The following is a 20485-nucleotide window of genomic DNA, read 5'->3' as shown; positions in this document are numbered from 1 at the left end:
CGAGCCCTGCATCAGGGTCCACATTGAGCATGGAGCCTGCTTAAGATTCTCTCTCTCTCATCCTCTGCCCCTCCATACCCACTCATGCTCTTCCTCTAAAAAAAAAAAAAAAAGAACCCAAACATGAGTCTAGAATATGGACAAAATGAGGTATCTGAAGGTTTTTAAATTACATAATACAATCTAATTGTCCTTCTTGCAGGTACTCTCATTACATACTCACCATTTACCGATGCTTCCATCTGTGTGCCATCTTGTCTCCCCACCTCACCATACAACTGAGGAACTGTCTGATCTACCAGAGGAGGTGGCTCAGCATAGACTGGATAATTCTCTACATGAAGTTGCTGCTGCTGCATCTGTGGCACATAGACCATGGAGTGCCAGTAGTTGTGGTGATAGCACTTGGGTAAGAAAGAAAAAAAACACTTTACTATCCCTTTAAAGTAGTACAGTTCTTCACTAAAAAAAAAGCTGGGCTATGATTTTCAGGTAGAGTAGCAGTGACTTTTTTGACTTAAAAATCAGAACATTTAGAAAATCTATCCTCTATTACAACTTTAAGATCTTTTGCAACAGATGTATCTCATATCTGAACATAGGAATTCTTTTAAGAAAGCATCCAAAGGAAATTACAGATATACAATGACCTGTATACAAAGACATGTTTTCTAGCATTATTTTTAAAAGCAAAATAGAGTGGAATAAGTTACAGGGATGAAAGGTACAACATAAGGAATATATAGCCTATGGTATTTTAATAGTGCTGTATGGTAACGGGTGGCAGCTACATTTGTGATGAGCATAGTATAATGCACAGACATATCAAATTAGTATGCAGTACATCTAAAACTAATGTAACACTGTGTCAACTATACATCGATTTTTTAAAAGAAAAATATAGTGTACAACCTAAATATTCAACAATAAGGAACTGGATGAATTATGATATATCCATGATGGGATACAATAGAGGCAATAAAAAAATATGCTGTCAGGTATTTAAGAAAAAAATGCTCATATTGTTAAAAGTTTACAAAATTACATAGCATGATCAATATTTTGTAAAATAAGCTATAATTACACACGGGATTTCACTTTTCTTTATACTTTAATATTTTTCACATGTACTACAATGAATACTATTACTTTTAATATATAAAAGTATTGGGCAGCCCGGGTGGCTCAGCAGTTTAGCACTGCCTTCAGCCCAGGGCCTGATCCTGGGGATCCAGGATCGAGTCCCACGTCAGGCTTCCTGCATGGGGCCTGCTTCTCCCTCTGCCTGTGTCTCTGCCTCTCTCTCTCTCTCTCATAAATAAATAAAATCTTTAAAAATAAATAAATAAAATAAAATTTTAAAAAGTATTAAAATAACTATTCTGCATTTCCTTTTATTCCCATGATATAAAATGCAGAAGAATGTTTTAAAATGCCTCAGCCATCTGATATGAATTACATTTCCACATGTAACTATAATAAACATAACTAAAGGCAAAGCAGTTTATATTTTCAATTCCTGAAACTGCATTTAGGAAATAATCTCAAAGAACAAAAAAACCAACTTCACCATTCTTAATTTATAAATGTGTGCCAGTTGGAGAAGATAGTTTTCTGGAAATGATAGGCCCAACATTTTAGTGAAATCAGGGTCTGGGAATATGAACTAATCTGAGCATTATCCAGGAGACTGTCTAGTTTACTATCATCTGCCAAATCTTAAAATGCATCATTCCTTTTTAGGAAATAAGCCATCTTGTTATATCTGAAGTCAGGTGTATTTCGGGGGGGGGGAGGGGGGATAATGCCTGAAAGAATAAAATAAAAAAGCTCTTACCTGAAATCAGAGACACCTTTCAGGGATATTAAGCTATTTGTAAGTACCCTCACCCTTCTACAACTCAGGGGAGTGTTAAAAATCAACTGTTTGTAAATATCTAGGACCACGTAAGTGATTTAAAAATAATACAGCCCTTTATCGAATTAGTCATGTTATTTTCATATAACATGTAGAAATAACCATAAAAATATTTCAAGTAAGCAAGACAAATGACCCCTTTATTACTGAAACAGAAAAACATAGTAAAGTGTTGGCATATACATGATGCTAAATATGGAAGCCAATAAATGCTAAAGTTGTGCTGTTAGGGCCCCCACTTGGTATAACAACTATTTTCTAAGAGGAATTGAAGCACTGGGAGGCTAAAATAGAAAACTCACTTGTATCATCTTCAGAGATATCTTTTATAAAGACAACTTTTGGGCTCCTCACAGTGTTCTTGGCTTTTAAAAGTTCAAGAGTCTGATTATCAAACCAACTTGCATTTTTAATCTAGAGTTTGTCAAAACAATTTTAACATGACTTACCTGCAATCCCAGATTGAAATAGTACTGCAAAACTTTTGTATCTAAAATTAAAAATCTTAATTTTAGTGACTAGAAGACATAAGCAATTAGAACTACCACTCAAAAGCTTTTTTCTTTGAGTATTAAGGTAGATATAAATGTAGTCTTCCCGCATCAACACCACTCTCAATTCTACCTTGTAGTAAATAGTCATTTATCGGACACTATAGGTAAAAATCACTTTCTGATCCAAGGTTTAATTATAAAATATGTATTCTATATATTTTAAGACCAATATTTCTAGTCTTAATATTAGGTAAATGTTACAGGAATACAGTAATATTTAGAAAGGATCCTGTAGGGGATCGCTGGGTGGATCAGCAGTTTAGGACCTGCCTTCAGCCTAGGGGCACGGTCCTGAAGTCCAGGGATCGAGTCCTACATTGGGCTCCCTGCATGGAGCCTGCTTCTCCCTCTACCTGTGTCTCTGCCTGCCTCTCTCTCTGTCTCTCTCATGAATAAATAAATAAAATCTTTAAAAAAATCCAGTAAAGCCATTTTCTTCTTGTGAGATCTCAAGAATAAAATCTTGAGACAAGCAATTTACTACATAACCAATCTTAATGGTCTTCTATTTTTTTTTAAGATTTTATCCATTTATTCATGAGAGACAGAGAGAGAGGCAGAAACACAGGCAGAGGGAGAAGCAGGCCCCGTGCAGGGAGCCCGACGTGGGACTCGATCCCGGGACTCCAGCATCACACCCTGGCCAAAGGCAGGCGCTAAACCGCTGAGCCACCCAGGGATTCCCTTAATGGTCTTCTATTAATGGAACTACTACACAATACAAACCAAGGCTCTACTAATGACAAGATTAATGATGCCTACTAACATAACTACTACTGCGTGAAAACAATTCATCTTGCTTTTATTTAACATGACTAACGTACCACACCACTAGAACTTCCAAAAAGAGGAGGCAATAAGAAAGGTAACTCAATATATATTCTACAGTGATAAAAACTTCTTCATAGAATTTAAAATATTTCACAAATAAGTAAAAACTATATGTATGGGAGGTGAGGGAATAATCTTAGCATTCTAATCGTAATTCTAAATGTACGTTATCGACTGATCTGGGATCCATGTATATTCTGATAAATAACTTGACTCCCATTAACAAACTCTCAGAAAACCCTTCTTTTTAAATTGGAGACTTCCCACATAGAGATATGTTTACTACTATTTTAAAATAATCAGCTTTTATTTTGACCATTATGTAGGAGTATAAAGACTAAAGGTTAAGGTAAAGAATATTAAGAGATAACAGGAGGAAGTAAATCCATGGGATTCCATTCCTTGGGTGAGTGTGTGTGTGTGTGTGTGTGTGTGTGTGTTGTATTCACACAAAATTTAAATACAAATATCCATAGTAGTAGTATTCATAGTAGCAAAAAAGTGAAAACCACCCAATTGTGCATCAACTAATAGATGATAAAATGTGGCATACCTATACAATAGAACATTATTCAGCTATAAGAAAAATGAGGTATGGATACATGCTACAACATGGATGAACCTTGAAAATATCGTGCTAAGTGAAAGAAGCCAGTCACAAAAGACCACATATTGCATGATTCATATTATGTCAAATGTCCAGAATAGGCAAATCTATAGACATACAAAGTAGAATCGTGGTAGCAACGGGGGGAAGAAGTGGTGACTGTTAATGGGTACAAGGGTTTCTTTCTGGGGTGATGAAAATGTTCTGGAAATAGTGGTGATGATTGTATGTATTTGTGAATATACTAGAAACCCATGAAATTGTACACTTTAAATGGGTGGCTTGTATAGTATGTGAATTAGATCTCCAGCTGTTCAAAAAAGGTTGGCAAAGACAGGGACTATAAAAACTCAAATCACTTCAAAATGTAATGGGGGTATCATGAAAATGACTTGATGTTAATAGGAAGGTAAAAGACTGGAGGGGAAAGAATGAGTAGATCACCATATGTTAGGCAAAGGTTTAGAAGTAAAAAAATCAGGTGCACAGAGTTCTAGCAAAAGTAGAGATAAGGGGCACCTGGGTGGCTCAGTTGGTTAAGGATCTGCCTTCAGCTCAGGTCACTATTTCGCGATCCTGGGATAAAGCCCCATATTAGACTCCCTGCTCAGCAGGGAGTCTGCTTCTCTCTCTGCCCTTCCCTACCCCCACTTGTGCTTATTCTAAAGTAAATAAATAAAATCTAAAAAAAGTAGAAAGGTATAAGATACAACTTTGGAAAAATAAGCAGCAGTTTCTTATAAAACTAAACACACACCTATCTATGATCCATCAATTCCACTTCCAGGTATATGCTCAAAGGGAATAAAAACATATGTTCATAAAGACTTTTTACAAGAATATTCACAGCCTAATTCATAAAAGCCCCAAAATGGAAATAACCCAGATGTTCACCAATAAACAAGAAATTTTATACAATGGAATACTACTCAGTAATAGCAATTGGACTACTGATATATGCAGCAATATGAAAGAATATAAAAAATATGCAGAGTTTAAGAAGCCTTCCATAAAGATTACATATTGTATATTTATATGAAATTCTAAAACAAGTGAAACTATGACAGAAAAAAAATCAAACAGTGGCTGCCTCTTGGGGATAAGTAGAGGTAGAGGTGGAAAAATACCGGGAAGGGGCATGAAGATAATGGTATATTTTGATGAAGATTTGGGTTACAAAGGTGCATGCACTCATTTCTCAAAACTCAGCAATTATACATTTAAGATTTGTGCATTATATTTTCAATTTACATCAAAAGAAAAAATAAACTCCAAACTCTAGTTAATGATACTCCTACTGAAGTTTTTGTGAGGAAGAATATTGATGTCTACAATTTACTTTGGAATACATCACAATCAAAATGGATAACTTGATGGACAAGGAGATGGATGGAGGAAAAGATGGACAGATACGTGATAAAGAAAATACAGTTAAAGGTTAATGATAGAAAAAAAGGCTAATGATAGAATCTAGGTGATGAATACATGAACATTCATTTTGAAATTCAACTTTCCTGTATATTTGAACATTTTCATAATAAAATGTTGGGAAATGCAAAATCAGCATTATGTGGTGACAGAGTAGATCTTAGGCAGGAATAGGTAAGTAAGTGAGAGAAGAAGAGTGACAGGAAAAAAAAAAAGAGTGACAGGATTAGGGTAAGTCAGGCAGAAATGAAGTACCAGTAACAATAGGAAACCAAGGTGTCAATGTTTTGTGTGGCCTGGAAAGAAGAAAAAAGGGAGATAAAAGATAAGGAATTTCATTATAGATGGAGTTTGAAATGAAAGTAAGAAAGCCAAGTGAAAACGTCTAGCAAGTAGCTACAGATAAGTACAAATTTCAGAGGCCAAGGCTAGATAGATTTAGGAATTGTTTATAAAAAGGTGATAATGAAGTTGTAAGGTAGAGAAAAAGAACAGCATGGAATTTAAAATCTTGGTAACTATACAGGAGCTGAAAAAAATGAAATAGAGAAGCAGCTAGAAAAATCCAGAAAATTTTACAGCAAAGAGGTATAAATTAGCTACAAAATGCCTTTCAACTACAATTCTCCTTTGAGAAACACTGCCAAACTGAGGAGTAACAAAGAACTTCCAATGGAAAGCGATCCCTTAGTTTAACTAAAGAAACAGGACGACATGGCTAAAATCCTAGGCAGATCAGATCCTTAATTTCTCAAAAACCAACTTCTCAAAATCCAAAATTTAGCTGGAATCCTAAACATCAAGAACTGCAACAATTTCATACACTTCTGGTAGGAATTTAAGAAATGGAGAAATTCTGGTATCAATTCCTGCTTTTTAAAATTTAAATTCAATTTGCCAACATATAACACCCAGTGCTCATCCCATCAAGTCAATTCCTGTTTTTCAAAAAATAGTTGAGAATAAAGATACTCAGCTGATAATGTTCTTCAAGGCAGATCTGAAACCATCTAAAAAATCATCCACTTCTTGATTATCGAGAAGTTTTTCTCAGCTTTCAGTTCTTCCTTTCCTTAGTTATTACTTACCTAGTATTATGCTCTCCAGTCAATTTCCATTTGGTCCCCCCATCCTACCCCCAGTGGACAACCAAAGATATGCTCTAAGAAAAAAAGAAAATTCAGACTAAATAATCCTCATGCAAGTCTCAAAATCCCCTTACCCTGAGGCAGATCACTGCCACTTGGATCACAGGAATAAGGTGGAGGTGGTGGTGGTAAGTTTGAAGCCTCTCCGACCTCAAGAGGAGGAGGTGGAGGTGGTAAAGCAGCAGCAGCACGAATAGGAGCAGGAAGGTATGGATAGGATGGTGAAGCAATCACTAAAAAAGAAAAACAAAATAGCAATGTACAACTAATGCCTTATAAGCAGTAGTTCATCTTCTACTTCTTTTGGGTCCCCAATATGGCCAAACAATTCTAATTCTTACAGTTTGACTTTAAGAACAAAAACTTAGAAGATGAATTGCCCACATTCTTAGACATGCCAGTTGAAACTGGGAGTTCATTATAGGTTATTTTGAGTTACAGTAATTACTTGAAATTAAAAGGAGAAAACCGGAAGTTGCAGAGTTTTGAGTATCAAGACTTTAAAAAATATCAGCCAATGGGTACATAAGTGAAATACCATTAAAGCAAAATTTTTACTTAGCTTAATACAAAGTTAAGGATGTTTTCGGCCATCTGCCATTCTTAGTAAAATCCTAAAATGTAGAAGCTAATAAGAGAGACTAAATTACAGATTACAGATTTAAGTAATCCTTGAAGGTTTCTATTTGGTAGCATCAATACTAGAATATAGGGCATTCTAAACCAGGACAGTTCCATTTCTAAGGACACACAGAATCTAAGGCTAGATGAAATATCTTATCCCTTTAACTTTCTATACCTATGGCTATAGTTTAAAAACAATATTCATTCAGGAGTTCCAATTTTTGACATAAGAAATTCAAGTACAATTATGTTTAAATATGAATAAATTCTTCCTCTACAAAGATAAAGGAAATGATGTTCCAACACAGTAAATATAAGTTTCTCCTATACACATACCAGGTAAATTTGTTAAATTTGACTAAAGATCAATGACACAACCCTTCAACTGAATCATTTTAGCCAATTAACTGTGTTACCTGCACTATAATTTTAACCCTGAGAAGTACACAAAGTTTAGTCTCATTCAATAAAGATTTAAGTTCAGAGTTTTAGAACACTTAATTTGGTACAGGAACAGTGCACACAAGCTGATTTTGGTAATTTAGCAAGAGGAATTTAAGGTCAAGTATTAGAAATATTCCATATTGCTTTCATTCACCAACATAAATATACTTATCTACACCCTTTACACAATTACAGGTTAACAATGATCAGAGATGTCTTAGGGTGATTTAAAACCTGGATAAACAATTCTTGGGATGCCTAGGTAGCTCAGTGGTTGAGCATCTGACTTCGGCTCAGTGCATGATCCTGGGGTCCAGGATCGAGTTCCGCATCAGGCTCCCTGCATGGAGCCTGCTTCTCCCTCTGCCTATGTCTCTGCCTCTTTCTTGGTCTCTCTCATGAATAAATAAATAAAATCTTAAAAAGAATTCTTCAGGGATGATGAAACTGTCTTGATTTTGGCAGTGGTTAAACAATTCTATGCATTGTCAAAACTCAGAACTGGGCACCCAAAAATGATTCTGTATCTAAATTAAACAGTAAAATTTTAAAACTTGCTCAACTGTTCTGGAGTTTCATCATGTATGTAGAAATCTCCACTTTCACAGATTTGGAAGAGGCATTTAATTTTTAGAGTATATCCAAATATTCTAAAGGCTTTATCAATTTGTTTTCTATAAAAAAAAATGGCTTCTCCAACAAAGCTACACTTATAGTCCTTTTAAACTAGCACTCAAATCACACCGTTTTTTAAAAAGTTAAGTTAGCAATTAGCTATAGATAGCAGAATGTGATTATGACCACTAGGTAAAAACCAACTACTAGACATGGAGATAGCTAAGGAAGTTCTCATGGGCCTGAGAGAATCAAAAGCAGAAAAAAATTGTTGGAGATTACTTTACCTGAACTCATCTTCCCTGAAAATGCATATCATAGTAAGCCTCCTAAGAAAAAGCTTTTAGAATTTCTAATTGCTCTAGAAATACCTGAGCATCTCATTTGTAAACTTAACAGGGCTCTATAGGTTTAACAGGTAGAATTTAAGGGATAGCTCCAAAACAGTACAAACTTCACTAAAATATTAATAGAAACAAACGTAGTGCATTCAAAATGCTTATTTCCCCTGTCACTGAAGCTGCAGTGTTTCAGGATGTTGCAGATAGAACATATGAATATATATAGTAAGGCTAGACTTCTCTACAGATCAAAGGGTGGGAGTGGGGGTGGGGTTTAGGTGCAGTGAGGCACAAAATTCAAGAGGCCACCAATATAATGTATAAAAAGATCCATGATTAGTAAAAATATTAAAATTATAAATAGGGATCCCTGGGTGGCGCAGTGGTTTAGCGCCTGCCTTTGACCCAGGGCGCGATCCTGGAGACCCGGGATCGAATCCCACGTCAGGCTCCCGGTGCATGGAGCCTGCTTCTCCCTCTGCCTGTGTCTCTGCCTCTCCTTCTGCCTGTGTCTCTGCCTCTCTCTCTCTGTGTGACTATCATAAATAAATAAAAATTAAAAAAAAATAAAATTATAAATAAAGACAGGATCCAAGCTTGCATTTGCATGATCTCAAGAGTACCTCACTCAACTCACCCTAAGCTTGGCCCATAGACCCTGTCTTTAATTTTGATACTTTACCATGGATTTTTTTTTTTGCATTACTCTTGATTAAAATATATATATATATTAGGGGCACCTGGGTGGCTTAGTAAGTTAAGCATCCAACTCTTTGATTTCAGCTCAGGTCATGATCTCAGAGTCATGAGATCGAGCCCCACATCAGGCTCTGTGCTGGGCATTTAGCCTGCTTAAGATTCTCTCCTTCTCCCTCCGTCCCTCCACCCTCCTCCACCCAGCTTGTGTGCACACACACATGTTCTAACAACAACAAAAAAAGTACACTGAAGTATTATTTTACCTTAATTACTGTAGGGTTTTTTTTTTTTTTTTTTTTTGGCATGGTCTTAAATTTTGCACCCAGGGCAAATTAGTCACTAGTCCCGGCCCTAACAAAAGCCTTGGAACAGTTACCAAAGTCAGTTAACAGTATTTAATGCCTATAAGGAGATTCATATTAAAAGCAACCATGCCATCTAAATGCCTGGCAGATAAGAAGTGACTTCATAATGAAGGATGGGCTGGGGCTGCCAGAGACACACGAATAACACAATGGGAAACACGAGTTGTTTCATCCAGAGGAGTGAAAGGAATGTTAAAGAACAATAGCAGCCAACCTAGCAGTTATAGCTGAGGTTGAGGAGAGACTCAAAGAATAAGTAGTAAAATAAATACAGTTTAAGAAATATCTACACAGAACATAATCTGGCATTTAAATGGTAAGTTTTCAATGACTGTACATAAATGAGGCGCTCCAATGCTTGATTCACTTGTCTTTTTTTTTTTTTAAGCTCAGAGGTCTGTAAAGCAGACACCCAATGCTTTTTCTTACAATTAGCACAAAGTAGTAAAACCAGGGCCTACCTTAATGTTTTCAGTGAAAAATTTCTATGGTGATTAATGAACATAAATTGTTTTTGTTCCAGGCACTATGCCAACTAAGCACTTAATTTTTAAATTTTAAGTGAATCAGATACAGAAAACCAAAATAATTTTAAGGTGGACACCATCCAGGTCAAGAAATAAAACTTTGCCAGTCATTCCAGAAAACATCTTTGCGTCCCAACCCAATCACAACCCTCTCGCTCCCACTATAATTTAATCATTACCCTGAAATTCACAGTAATCACTCCCCTATGGTTTTAAGACTTTTGTCACCCAAAACTGCCTCCCTAGATAACTTTTAGAAGTTCATGTCTTAAGTTTCTTTTAAGCTATTGGTCCTTTCTCCATCTCTGTCATTTCCTTTCAGTTTTTCTTTTGAAGATGTGGGCCCCTTGACCTGTTGAGTTTCCCACAGTCTGGATTTTCCTGATTATAGTCATGGTATATCTCAATTATGTTCTCTATTTCATGCAAATAGGCAGCTAGATCCAGAAGACTGGATCAGACTCAGAATTGATTCCTTTGACACATCTACAGGTAATGTTTCTGCAATCTTCACAACTATCGCGGTTTAATTCGCATTTAGTAGGACCGAAAAATACTTACCTTTGCTGATTACTTAGAATACTAATACACGGGATCCCTGGGTGGCGCAGCGGTTTGGCACCTGCCTTTGGCCCAGGGCGCAATCCTCGAGACCCGGGATCAAATCCCACATCAGGCTCCTGGTGCATGGAGCCTGCTTCTCCCTCTGCCTATGTCTCTGCCTCTCTCTCTCTCTGTATGACTATCATAAGTAAATAAAATTAAAAAAAAAGAATACTAATACACAAACACTTCCCCTCATCTACTATTTGGTTACCCAGTGGTACAGTTCATATAAGGTAGGCAGGATAAATGCTTGATTCTTTCACTTCATTTTCCAGTTAAGAAAATGAACTAGTTTCTTACCCTAAGGTGAGCAATTTTTAAAATATCATTAACTTTTAAATTTAACTTATTTGGTATGTTCCAGTTTGCTGCAATTATCATCGTTGAGATTCAATTTGTTCCATCTTTGGCCACTGGGAACCTCGTCGAGATGATTCCTGAGTTCTTTTGACATTGGCCCCAGTACTCTGATAGCTTCCTTGTTATCTAGTATAACAAAAGGATATAGGCTCATCTTGAACATTTCCTGCCGAGACCTGGAATCAGCAACCATTTCCCCACAGAGCTTATTTTTTTTAAGTTAGAAATGGTATTTCAAGACCACAACATTTTTTGAGTGGTAAGAATATTCATGGTTTCCAGGCATTTACACTGGACAGAGCTGGAAAATACACACATATTTAAAAGTAAAATACCTGAATTGTTTTATAAAATAATTTTTATTGGTGTTCAATTTGCCAACATACAGAATAACACCCAGTGCTCATCCCGTCAAGTGTCCACCTCAGTGCCCATCACCCACTCACCCCCAACCCCCGCCCTCCTCCCCTTCCACCACCCCTAGTTCGTTTTCCAGAGTTAGGAGTCTTTATGTTCTGTCTGCCTTTCTGATATTTCCCACACATTTCTTCTCCCTTCCCTTATATTCCCTTTCACTATTATTTATATTCCCCAAATGAATGAGAACATGCACTGTTTGTACTTCTCTGATTGACTTACTTAACTCAGCATAATACCCTCCAGTTCCATCCACGTTGAAGCAAATGGTGGGTATTTGTCGTTTCTAATGGCTAAGTAACATTCCATTCCATACATAAACCACATCTTTATCCATTCATCTTTCAATGGACACCGAGGCTCCTTCCACAGTTTGGCTATTGTGGACACTGCTGCTATAAACATCGGGGTGCAAGTGTACTGGCGTTTCATTGCATCTGAATCTTTGGGGTAAATCCCCAACAGTGCAATTGCTGGATCATAGGGCAGGTCTGTTTTTAACACTTTGAGGAACCTCCACACAGTTTTCCAGAGTGGCTGCACCAGTTCACATTCCCACCAACAGTGTAAGAGGGTTCCCTTTTCTCTGCATCCTCTCCAACATTTGTGGCTTCCTGCCTTGTTAATTTTCCCCATTCTCACTGGTGTGAGGTGGTATCTCATTGTGGTTTTGAGTTCTATTTCCCTGATGGCAAGTGAAGCAGAGCATTTTCTCATATGCATGTTGGCCATGTCTATGTGTTCCTCTGTGAGATTTCTTTTCATGTCTTTTGCCCATTTCATGATTGGATTGTTTGTTTCTTTGGTGTTGAGTTTAAGAAGTTCTTTATAGATCTTGGAAACTAGCCCTTTATCTGATACATCATTTGCAAATATCTTCTCCCATTATGTAGGTTGTCTTTTAGTTTTGTTGACTGTATCCTTTGCTGTGCAAAAGCTTCTTATCTTGATGAAGTCCCAATAGTTCATTTTTGCTTTTGTTTCTTTTGCCTTCGTGGATGTATCTTGCAAGAAGTTACTGTGGCCGAGTTCAAAAAGGGTGTTGCCTGTGTTCTCCTCTAGGATTTTGATGGAATCTTGTCTCACATTTAGATCTCAATCCATTTGGAGTTTATCTTTGTGTATGGTGTAAGAGAATGGTCTAGTTTCATTCTTCTACATGTGGATGTCCAATTTTCCCAAAGCCATTTATTGAAGAGACTGTCTTCCAATGAATAGTCTTTCCTCCTTTATCGAATATTAGTTGACCATAAAGTTGAGGGTCCAATTCTGGGTTCTCTCTTCTGTTCCATTGATCTATGTGTCTGGTTTTGTGCCAGTAGCACACTGTCTTGATGACCAAAGCTTTGTAGTACAACCTGAAATCTGGCATTGTGATGCCCCCAGATATGGTTTTCTTTTTAAAAAATTCCCCTGGCTATTCGGGGTCTTTTCTGATTCCACACAAATATTAAAATAATTTGTTCTAACTCTCTGAAGAAAGTCCATGGTATTTTGATAGGGATTGCATTAAACGTGTAAATTGCCCTGGGTAACATTGACATTTTCACAATATTAATTCTGCCAATCCATGAGCATGGAATATTTTTCCATCTCTTTGTGTCTTCCTCAATTTCTTTCAGAAGTGTTCTATAGTTTTTAGGGTATAGATCCTTTACCCCTTTGGTTTGGTTTATTCCTAGGTATCTTATGCTTTTGGGTACAATTGTAAATGGGATTGTATCCTTAATTTCTCTTTCTTCAGTCTCATTGTTAGTGTCTAGAAATGCCATTGATTTCTGGGCATTGATTTTGTATCCTGCCATGCTACCAAATTGCTGTTTGAGTTCTAGCAATCTTGGGGTGGAGGCTTTTGGGTTTTCTATGTAGAGTATCATGTCATCTGCGACGAGGGAGAGTTTGACTTCTTCTTTGCCAATTTGAATGCCTTTAATGTCTTTTTGTTGTCTGATTGCTGAGGCTAGGACTTCCAGTACTATGTTGAATAGCAGTGGTGAGAGTGGACATCCCTGTCTTGTTCCTGATCTTAGGGGAAAGGCTCCCAGTGCTTCCCCATTGAGAATGATATTTGCTGTGGGCTTTTCATAGATGGCTTTTAAGATGTCGAGGAACGTTCCCTCTATCCCTACACTCTGAAGTTTTGATCAGGAATGGATGCTGTATTTTGTCAAATGCTTTCTCTGCATCTAATGAGAGGATCATGTGGTTCTTGGTTTTTCTCTTGCTGATATGATGAATCACATTGATTGTTGTACGAGTGTTGAACCAGCCTTGTGTCCCGGGGATAAATCCTACTTGGTCATGGTGAATAATTTTCTTAATGTGATGTTGGATCCTATTGGCCAGTATCTTGTTGAGAATTTTTGCATCCATGTTCATCAGGAATATTGGTAATTCTCCTTTTTGGTGGGGTCTTTGTCTGGTTTTGGAATTAAGGTGATGCTGGCCTCATAGAACGAATTTGGAAGTACTCCATCTCTTTCTAGCTTTCCAAACAGCTTTAGTAGTATAGGTATGATTTCTTCTTTAAACGTTTGATAGAATTCCCTTGGGAAGCCATCTGGCCCTGGACTCTTGTGTCTTGGGAGGTTTTTGATGACTGCTTCAATTTCCTCCCTGGTTATTGGCCTGTTCAGGTTTCCTATTTCTTCCTGTTCCAGTTTTGGTAGTTTGTGGCTTTCCAGGAATGCATCCATTTCTTCTAGATTGCCTAATTTATTGGCATATGGCTATTCATAATATGTTTTTAAAATCGTTTGTATTTCCTTGGTGTTGGTAGTGATCTCTCCTTTCTCATTCATGATTTTATTAATTTGAGTCTTCTCTCTCTTCTTTTTAATAAGGCTGGCTAATGGTTTATCTATCTTATTAATTCTTTCAAAGAACCAACTCCTGGTTCTGTTGATCTGTTCCACAGTTCTTCTGGTCTCGATTTCGTTCAGTTCTGCTCGAATTTTAATTAACTCTTCTTCTGCTGGGCGTGAGGTCAATCTGCTGTTTTTTCTCTAGCTCCTTTATGTGTAAGGTTAGCTTTTGTATTTGAGTTCTTTCCAGTTTTTGGATGGATGCTTTTATTGCGATGTATTTCCCCCTTAGGACGGCTTTTGCTGCATCCCAAAGATTTTGAACGGTTGTATCTTCATTCTCATTAGTTTCCATGAATCTTTTTAATTCTTCCTTAATTTCCTGGTTGACCCTTTCATCTTTTAGCAGGATGGTCCTTAACCTCCACGTGTTTGAGGTCCTTCCAAACTTCTTGTTGTGATTTAGTTCTAATTTCAAGGCATTATGGTCTGAGAATATGCAGGGGACGATCCCAATCTTTTGGTATCGGTTCAGAACCGATTTGTGACCCAGTATGTGGTCTATTCTGGAGAAAGTTCCATGTGCACTTGAGAAGAATGTGTATTCAGTTGAGTTTGGATGTAAAGTTCTGTAGATATCTGTGAAATCCATCTGGTCCAGTGTATCATTTAAAGCTCTTGTTTCTTTGGAGATGTTGTGCTTAGAAGACCTATCAAATGTAGAAAGAGCTAAATTGAAGTCACCAAGTATAAGTGCATTATTATCTAAGTATTTCTTCACTTTGGTTATTAATTGGTTTAAATATTTGGCAGCTCCCACATTCGGGGCATATATATTGAGGATTGTTAAGTCCTCTTGGATAGATCCTTTAAGTATGAGATAGTGTCCCTCTTCATCTCTCACTACAGTCTTCATGGTAAGTTTTAGTTTATCTGATATAAGGATGGCTACCCCTGCTTTCTTTTGAGGACCATTCGAATGCTGCTTTCTTTTGAGGACCATTCGAATGGTAAATGGTTCTCCAACCTTTTATTTTCAGGCTGTAGGTGTCCGTCTGTCTAAAATGAGTCTCTTGTAGACAGCAAATAGATGGGTCCTGCTTTTTTATCTGGTCTGAAACCCTGCGCCTTTGGATGGGGTCATTAAGCCCGTTCACGTTCAGAGTTACTATTGACAGATATGAGTTTAGTGTCATCATGATATCTATTCAGTCCTTGTTTTTGTGGATTGTTCCACTGAACTTCTTCTTAAAGGGGAATTTTAAGAGTCCCCCTTAAAATTTCTTGCAGAGCTGGTTTGGAGGTCACATATTCTTTCAGTTCCTGCCTGTCTTGGAAGCTCTTTATCTCTCCTTCCATTTTGAATGAGAGCCTTGCTCTATAAAGTATACTTGGTTGCATGTTCTTCTCATTTAGGACCGTAAATAATATATCCTGCCAGCCCTTTCTGGCCTGCCAGGTCTCTGTGGAGAGGTCTGCTGTTACCCTAATATTCCTCCCCATAAAAGTCAGGGATTTCTTGTCTCTTGCTGCTTTAAGGATCTTCTCTTTATCTTTGGAATTTGCAAGCTTCACTATTAAACGTCGAGGTGTTGAACGGTTTTTATTGATTTTAGGGGCGTATCTATTTCCCGGATCTGAATGTCTGTTTCCCTTTCCAGATTAGGAAAGTTTTCAGGTATGGTTTGTTCAAATACATATTCTGGCCCTCTGTCCCTTTCGGCGCCCTCGGGAACACCAATTAAACGTAGGTTTTTCTTCCTCAGGCCGTCGTTTATTTCCCTTAATCTATCTTCATGGTCTTTTAATTGTTTGTCTCTTTTTTCCTCAGTTTCCCTCTTTGCCATCAACTTGTCTTCTATGTCACTCACTCGTTCTTCCACCTTGCTAACCCTCGTCCTTAGGACTTCTAGTTTGGATTGCATCTCATTCAATTGATTTTTAATTTCTGCCTGATTGGATCTAAATTCTGCAGTCATGAAGTCTCTTGAGTCCTTTATGCTTTTTTCTAGAGCCACCAGTAGCTGTGTAATAGTGCTTATGAATTGGTTTTCTGACATTGAATTGTAATCCAGATTTTGTAACTCTGTGGGAGAGAGGACTGTTTCTGATTCTTTCTTTTGAGGTGAGGTTTTCCTTCTAGTGATTTTGCTCAGTGCAGAGTGGCCAAAAAGTTGTATTGGGAAAAGGAGAAAAAGAGAGAGAGAGAAGGAAGGAAAAGAGAAAAAGGAAAAAGAGAAAAGGAAGAAAAAAAGGAAAAAAGAAAAAGAGAAAAAGAAAGGTGAAAAAAAAGGGTGGGGGGGAAGCAATCAGAAATCAAAAAGAAAAAAAAACACGGGGGAGTATCTTCTGATTCTGTATACTTTAAGTCCCTTGACTTCCCCTGGAACTTGTCCGTCTAGCTGGTCTTCTGGGGGAGGGGCCTGTTGTGCTGATTTTCAGGTGTTAGCACTTAGGGAAGCTGCTCTGCCCCCTGCCTGGTGCAGGGCTCAGTGGGGGTTGTTTCCCCGTGAGGCCGCAGAAGGAACAACCCCAGTGGCCACGGCAGCTCTGGAAACCTGGATTCAGCTCCCGCAGGAACTACTCAGTCTGCAGGGCCTGGAGGCTCCTAGGGCGGGGCCGTTGATCTGCTCGGCTCAGGGCACGAGCGTCCTTGCTGTCCTGGGCCCTCCTGGCCTCTGCCTGTCCTGGGGGGAGGCTGGATCCTGGGCTGTGTCCGGCGCCCTGTGCTCCCGGTCTGTGCTGTTGAATTCGCGCTCCTGGCCGCGCAGCCGCCTCTCTCTGCAGAGCCGCCGCCCGAGCCCCTCTGAGAGCTGCTCCTGAGCCGCACAGCCCCCTCTGCACGGAGCCTCTTCCTCTGCCGGAGCCGCCGCTGCTGAGCTGCTCCCGGAGCTGCGCAGTCCCCTCAGCGGAGCCGCCGCCAGAGCCCCTCCGAGCTGCTCCCGGGTCCCGCCGTGTGCGCGCTGCAGCTCTTAGGGAGCTCGGCACACTCTCCTGTGCCGGCCGCAGGTGTCTGTTAGTGTCCCCGGGAGCCTAAGGGCATCCCCGCCCTCCTGGGTCTTGCTCTAACTCCCTGCAGGTGCCTTTCCACCTGGGAAGATTGGTGCAGCTCCTGCTTCTCCGGGATGGGGCTCTCCTGTCCTGGGGGCGCTCGCCCCGGCCTTAGCCCGGCTCCTCACAGGGCCCCTCCTCCTTGGAGGCCTTTTGTTTATTTCTTTTTCCCCAGTCTTCCTACCTTGATAGAAGCACGAACTCTTCTCACTGTAGCGTTTCAGCTGTTCTCTCTTTAAATCTCAAGCCGAATTCGTAGATTTTCAGGATGATTTGAAGGTTATCTAGGTAATTTGGTGCGGACAGGTGATTTGGGGACCCTACTCTTCCGCCATCTTGCCCCTCCTCCAAAATACCTGAATTTATATTGATACTTCCAATTCAAATTTGAGACCATAAATGTTTTCTTTAGCCTTACTATATTCATATTACCTTTCTTCCATACTGAGGCTCCTGGTTTGCAAGGGCACAAGGTAATAAGATTAGAATATCATACACTCACTCGTTTGTTTTAGCCAACATCACAGTCTCAGAATAACAGAATAACAATCTGATTATCTAGTTACAAGAACCTCATATGATTATTGAGAGGATTAAAAATGCTTGGCACATGGTCTCTCAACTCTATTTTTAAAAATAGTTATACAATATCTACATTGTCCAAACATAAGGATATTGCCATTACATAGTATAGTCTCCACCTGTTAGGCCTCATTGTCTTATTTTTTTTTTTTTACAGTTTATGTAAAAATTTGACCAAAATGTAGAAGTACACTATTACATATGATACAGTTTCTAAGAATCTAAATGAAAAGTGTGGGTTTTATTCAATTGCACAATTTGCTAGTGTACCTTCTGGGTAGTGTGATGCTTAATAAATAGGAGTGAGGGGCAGAATATTTGGATAAGCTAGAAGCAGGATAATTTTGTCAGAATTGTAAACTTGAGTTGGCCCCCACACTGCTGGGGAATGTGGAATATTTCAGCTGAGATGTTAAACAAGAAAGCAGAAATTACAACTAAGCCAAAATGTGCAGCCCTGCCTACAAAATACTCCATATCCAGTTTAATCAGGAGTTTCTTGGTCTTTTATTAACTTGGTCCTAAAGAAGGAATTAAAGTCCTACATAAGTAAATCCTCAGTTTGCCATTCCCTGAATTATAAAATAAATGAAACTAGGCCAATTACTTTATCTCTACTTTGCTGTCAGAGAGGCCCCTTCCGCCCACTATTTGTTAAGAACTACTCAGTTATTGATGGCTAGTGGTCTTCTGGATAGAACTTCTCTAAATAAGACTGGATTCTACCACACTTATTCCTGCTGAGTAGATGGTCTCAGATCAGAACAGACAAGCATGGGTCATTATTGGAATAAGCTATCGGAATCCCTGGGTGGACCAGTGGTTGAGCGCCTGCCTTTGGCCCAGGGCATAATCCTGGAGTCCCAGGATCGAGTCCCCCATTGGGCTCCCTGCATGGAGCTTGCTTCTCCCTCTGCCTATGTCTCTGGCCCCCCAACCCCATGTGTCTCTCATGAATAAATAAATAAAATCTTAAAAAAAAGGAATAAGCTATCTGCTCCTCAGAGACCAACTTTAGAATGAAAGGAACATGTAGAAGAGCATAACATCAAGGATCTATCTAGAAAATATTTGGGTAATTATTATGATTATTTCCTAAGTATTGTCATGCTGACTACTCAGAGGATGTTTGTTCTGTATTTTGGAGTGTGGGAAAGGGCCAAGATGATTAAGTTAATCTTTCTATGGTTTATGACTTCCCACAAAGCCAGCCCCCCTCCCCCGGCTTTGTTTTGTTTTGTTTTCTTTATTTGCTCTGGATGGAAAATCCCTACTCATATTATAATGTGATGGTCCCTGGCTACCTGTCATGTGACCAACAGTGGCCCAGAAGGTTATATATTCCTTGGCCTTTTAAGTTGACCCATGACTAGATACTGGAGTTGTTTTTGAAAGTGTAGGGTTGTCTATTCTCCCAGGAACCAAATGCCCTCAGTCTTAAAAGAGTTATGCTCAATATGAAATACCCTGCCTATCTTATGAATAAATGCATTTAAGGATAAAAATAGAGCTGAAAAAGCTGGTGCCATTTGAAAAAACGGAAGGAATTAGATTTAACTGGTGCTCAAAGCTTCTCCGATACAAAATATTTGGTCATGTATTTGTAATTTGCTTGACATTTCCAGCAAAGCAAAGATTCATTAGCAAAAGAAACTTCTTACAAGAGAAGAGAAAGACACGGAGCTCTGGAGTTTCTGTCGGAACAAGACTCTTCTGTTTTGGTTATATACAGTTAAGTTCGTTTAGTGTCTGATGTAAGCCCATATTCTCTTCCTTGGCCTGGGCAAGCTTTTCTTCCAGGTCACCAATGGTCTTTTCCAGTTTTGCAACCATTCTCTCTGCAAATTCAGCACAGGTCTCGGCCTCTTTCAGTTTGTCAGACAAAAGTTTGATTTCTTCTTATTTATCGTCCTTTTCAGAAACTTCAGACGCAGCATCGAGTGACTTCAGATTGTCAGTGACATTCTTGAGTTCTTCTTCTAGGTTACTACATTTTAGTTCAGACACCTCAGCATGCTCCTCCACCCTCTCCAGCTAGTCCTCCAGGATGACCAATTTATAAGCCACCGCCTCCTACTTTCGGTCGGCCTCCTCAGCGATGTGCTTGGCCTCTTTGAGCTGCATTTCCTGAATCTCCATCTTCTCATCTTTCATGGCCCGTTTTTTTTTTTTTCATGGCCCAGTTTTCTATCACCTTCATTCCTCTCTTGCTCTCATACGCAGCCTTTTCTGCCTCTTCCAGCTTCTGTGGCTAGTCACTCCTGAGCCCTGTCCAGCTCCTCCTCCACAAGCTGGATGCGTCAACTGAGAGCTGCCACATCTGCTTCAGCTTTCTTGCACCGCTTGCAATTGGTGTGCAGCTCGGCCCTGCCTTGTCCGCCTGCTGCTGCAGGGCCTGAATCTTGCCTTTCACTGTCTCCAGGGAGATGAGGCCGGCTGTGACGTGGAGGCGCACACAACAGAGGGCAGGCAGTGGGGGGCATCTCCCCGCCCCTGGCCCAGCCTCCGTCAGTGCGATGAGGTCACCAGCCCAGCCGCCGATGTCAGCACCACTGGCCACAGCT

General features: G+C 39.2%; 1 protein-coding gene and 1 pseudogene across 1 annotated transcript in view; both read right to left on the bottom strand.

The window, feature by feature from the left end:
- The window catches only part of ALG13 (ALG13 UDP-N-acetylglucosaminyltransferase subunit), a 72918-nt gene that overhangs the window by 4144 nt on the left and 48289 nt on the right, over positions 1-20485 (bottom strand). Inside the window, 3 exon segments of the mRNA XM_038588101.1 lie at positions 224-404; positions 2368-2408; positions 6561-6719. Coding sequence (XP_038444029.1) covers positions 224-404; positions 2368-2408; positions 6561-6719 — 381 coding nt within the window.
- Positions 19151-20406, bottom strand: LOC102155454 (annotated as a pseudogene).

The sequence above is a fragment of the Canis lupus genome, chromosome X, assembly GCF_011100685.1.
Source record: "Canis lupus familiaris isolate Mischka breed German Shepherd chromosome X, alternate assembly UU_Cfam_GSD_1.0, whole genome shotgun sequence".
Lineage (NCBI taxonomy): Eukaryota > Metazoa > Chordata > Mammalia > Carnivora > Canidae > Canis > Canis lupus.
The sequence above is the reverse complement of the archived record's forward strand: the minus strand, read 5'-3'. Positions and strand labels throughout refer to the sequence as shown.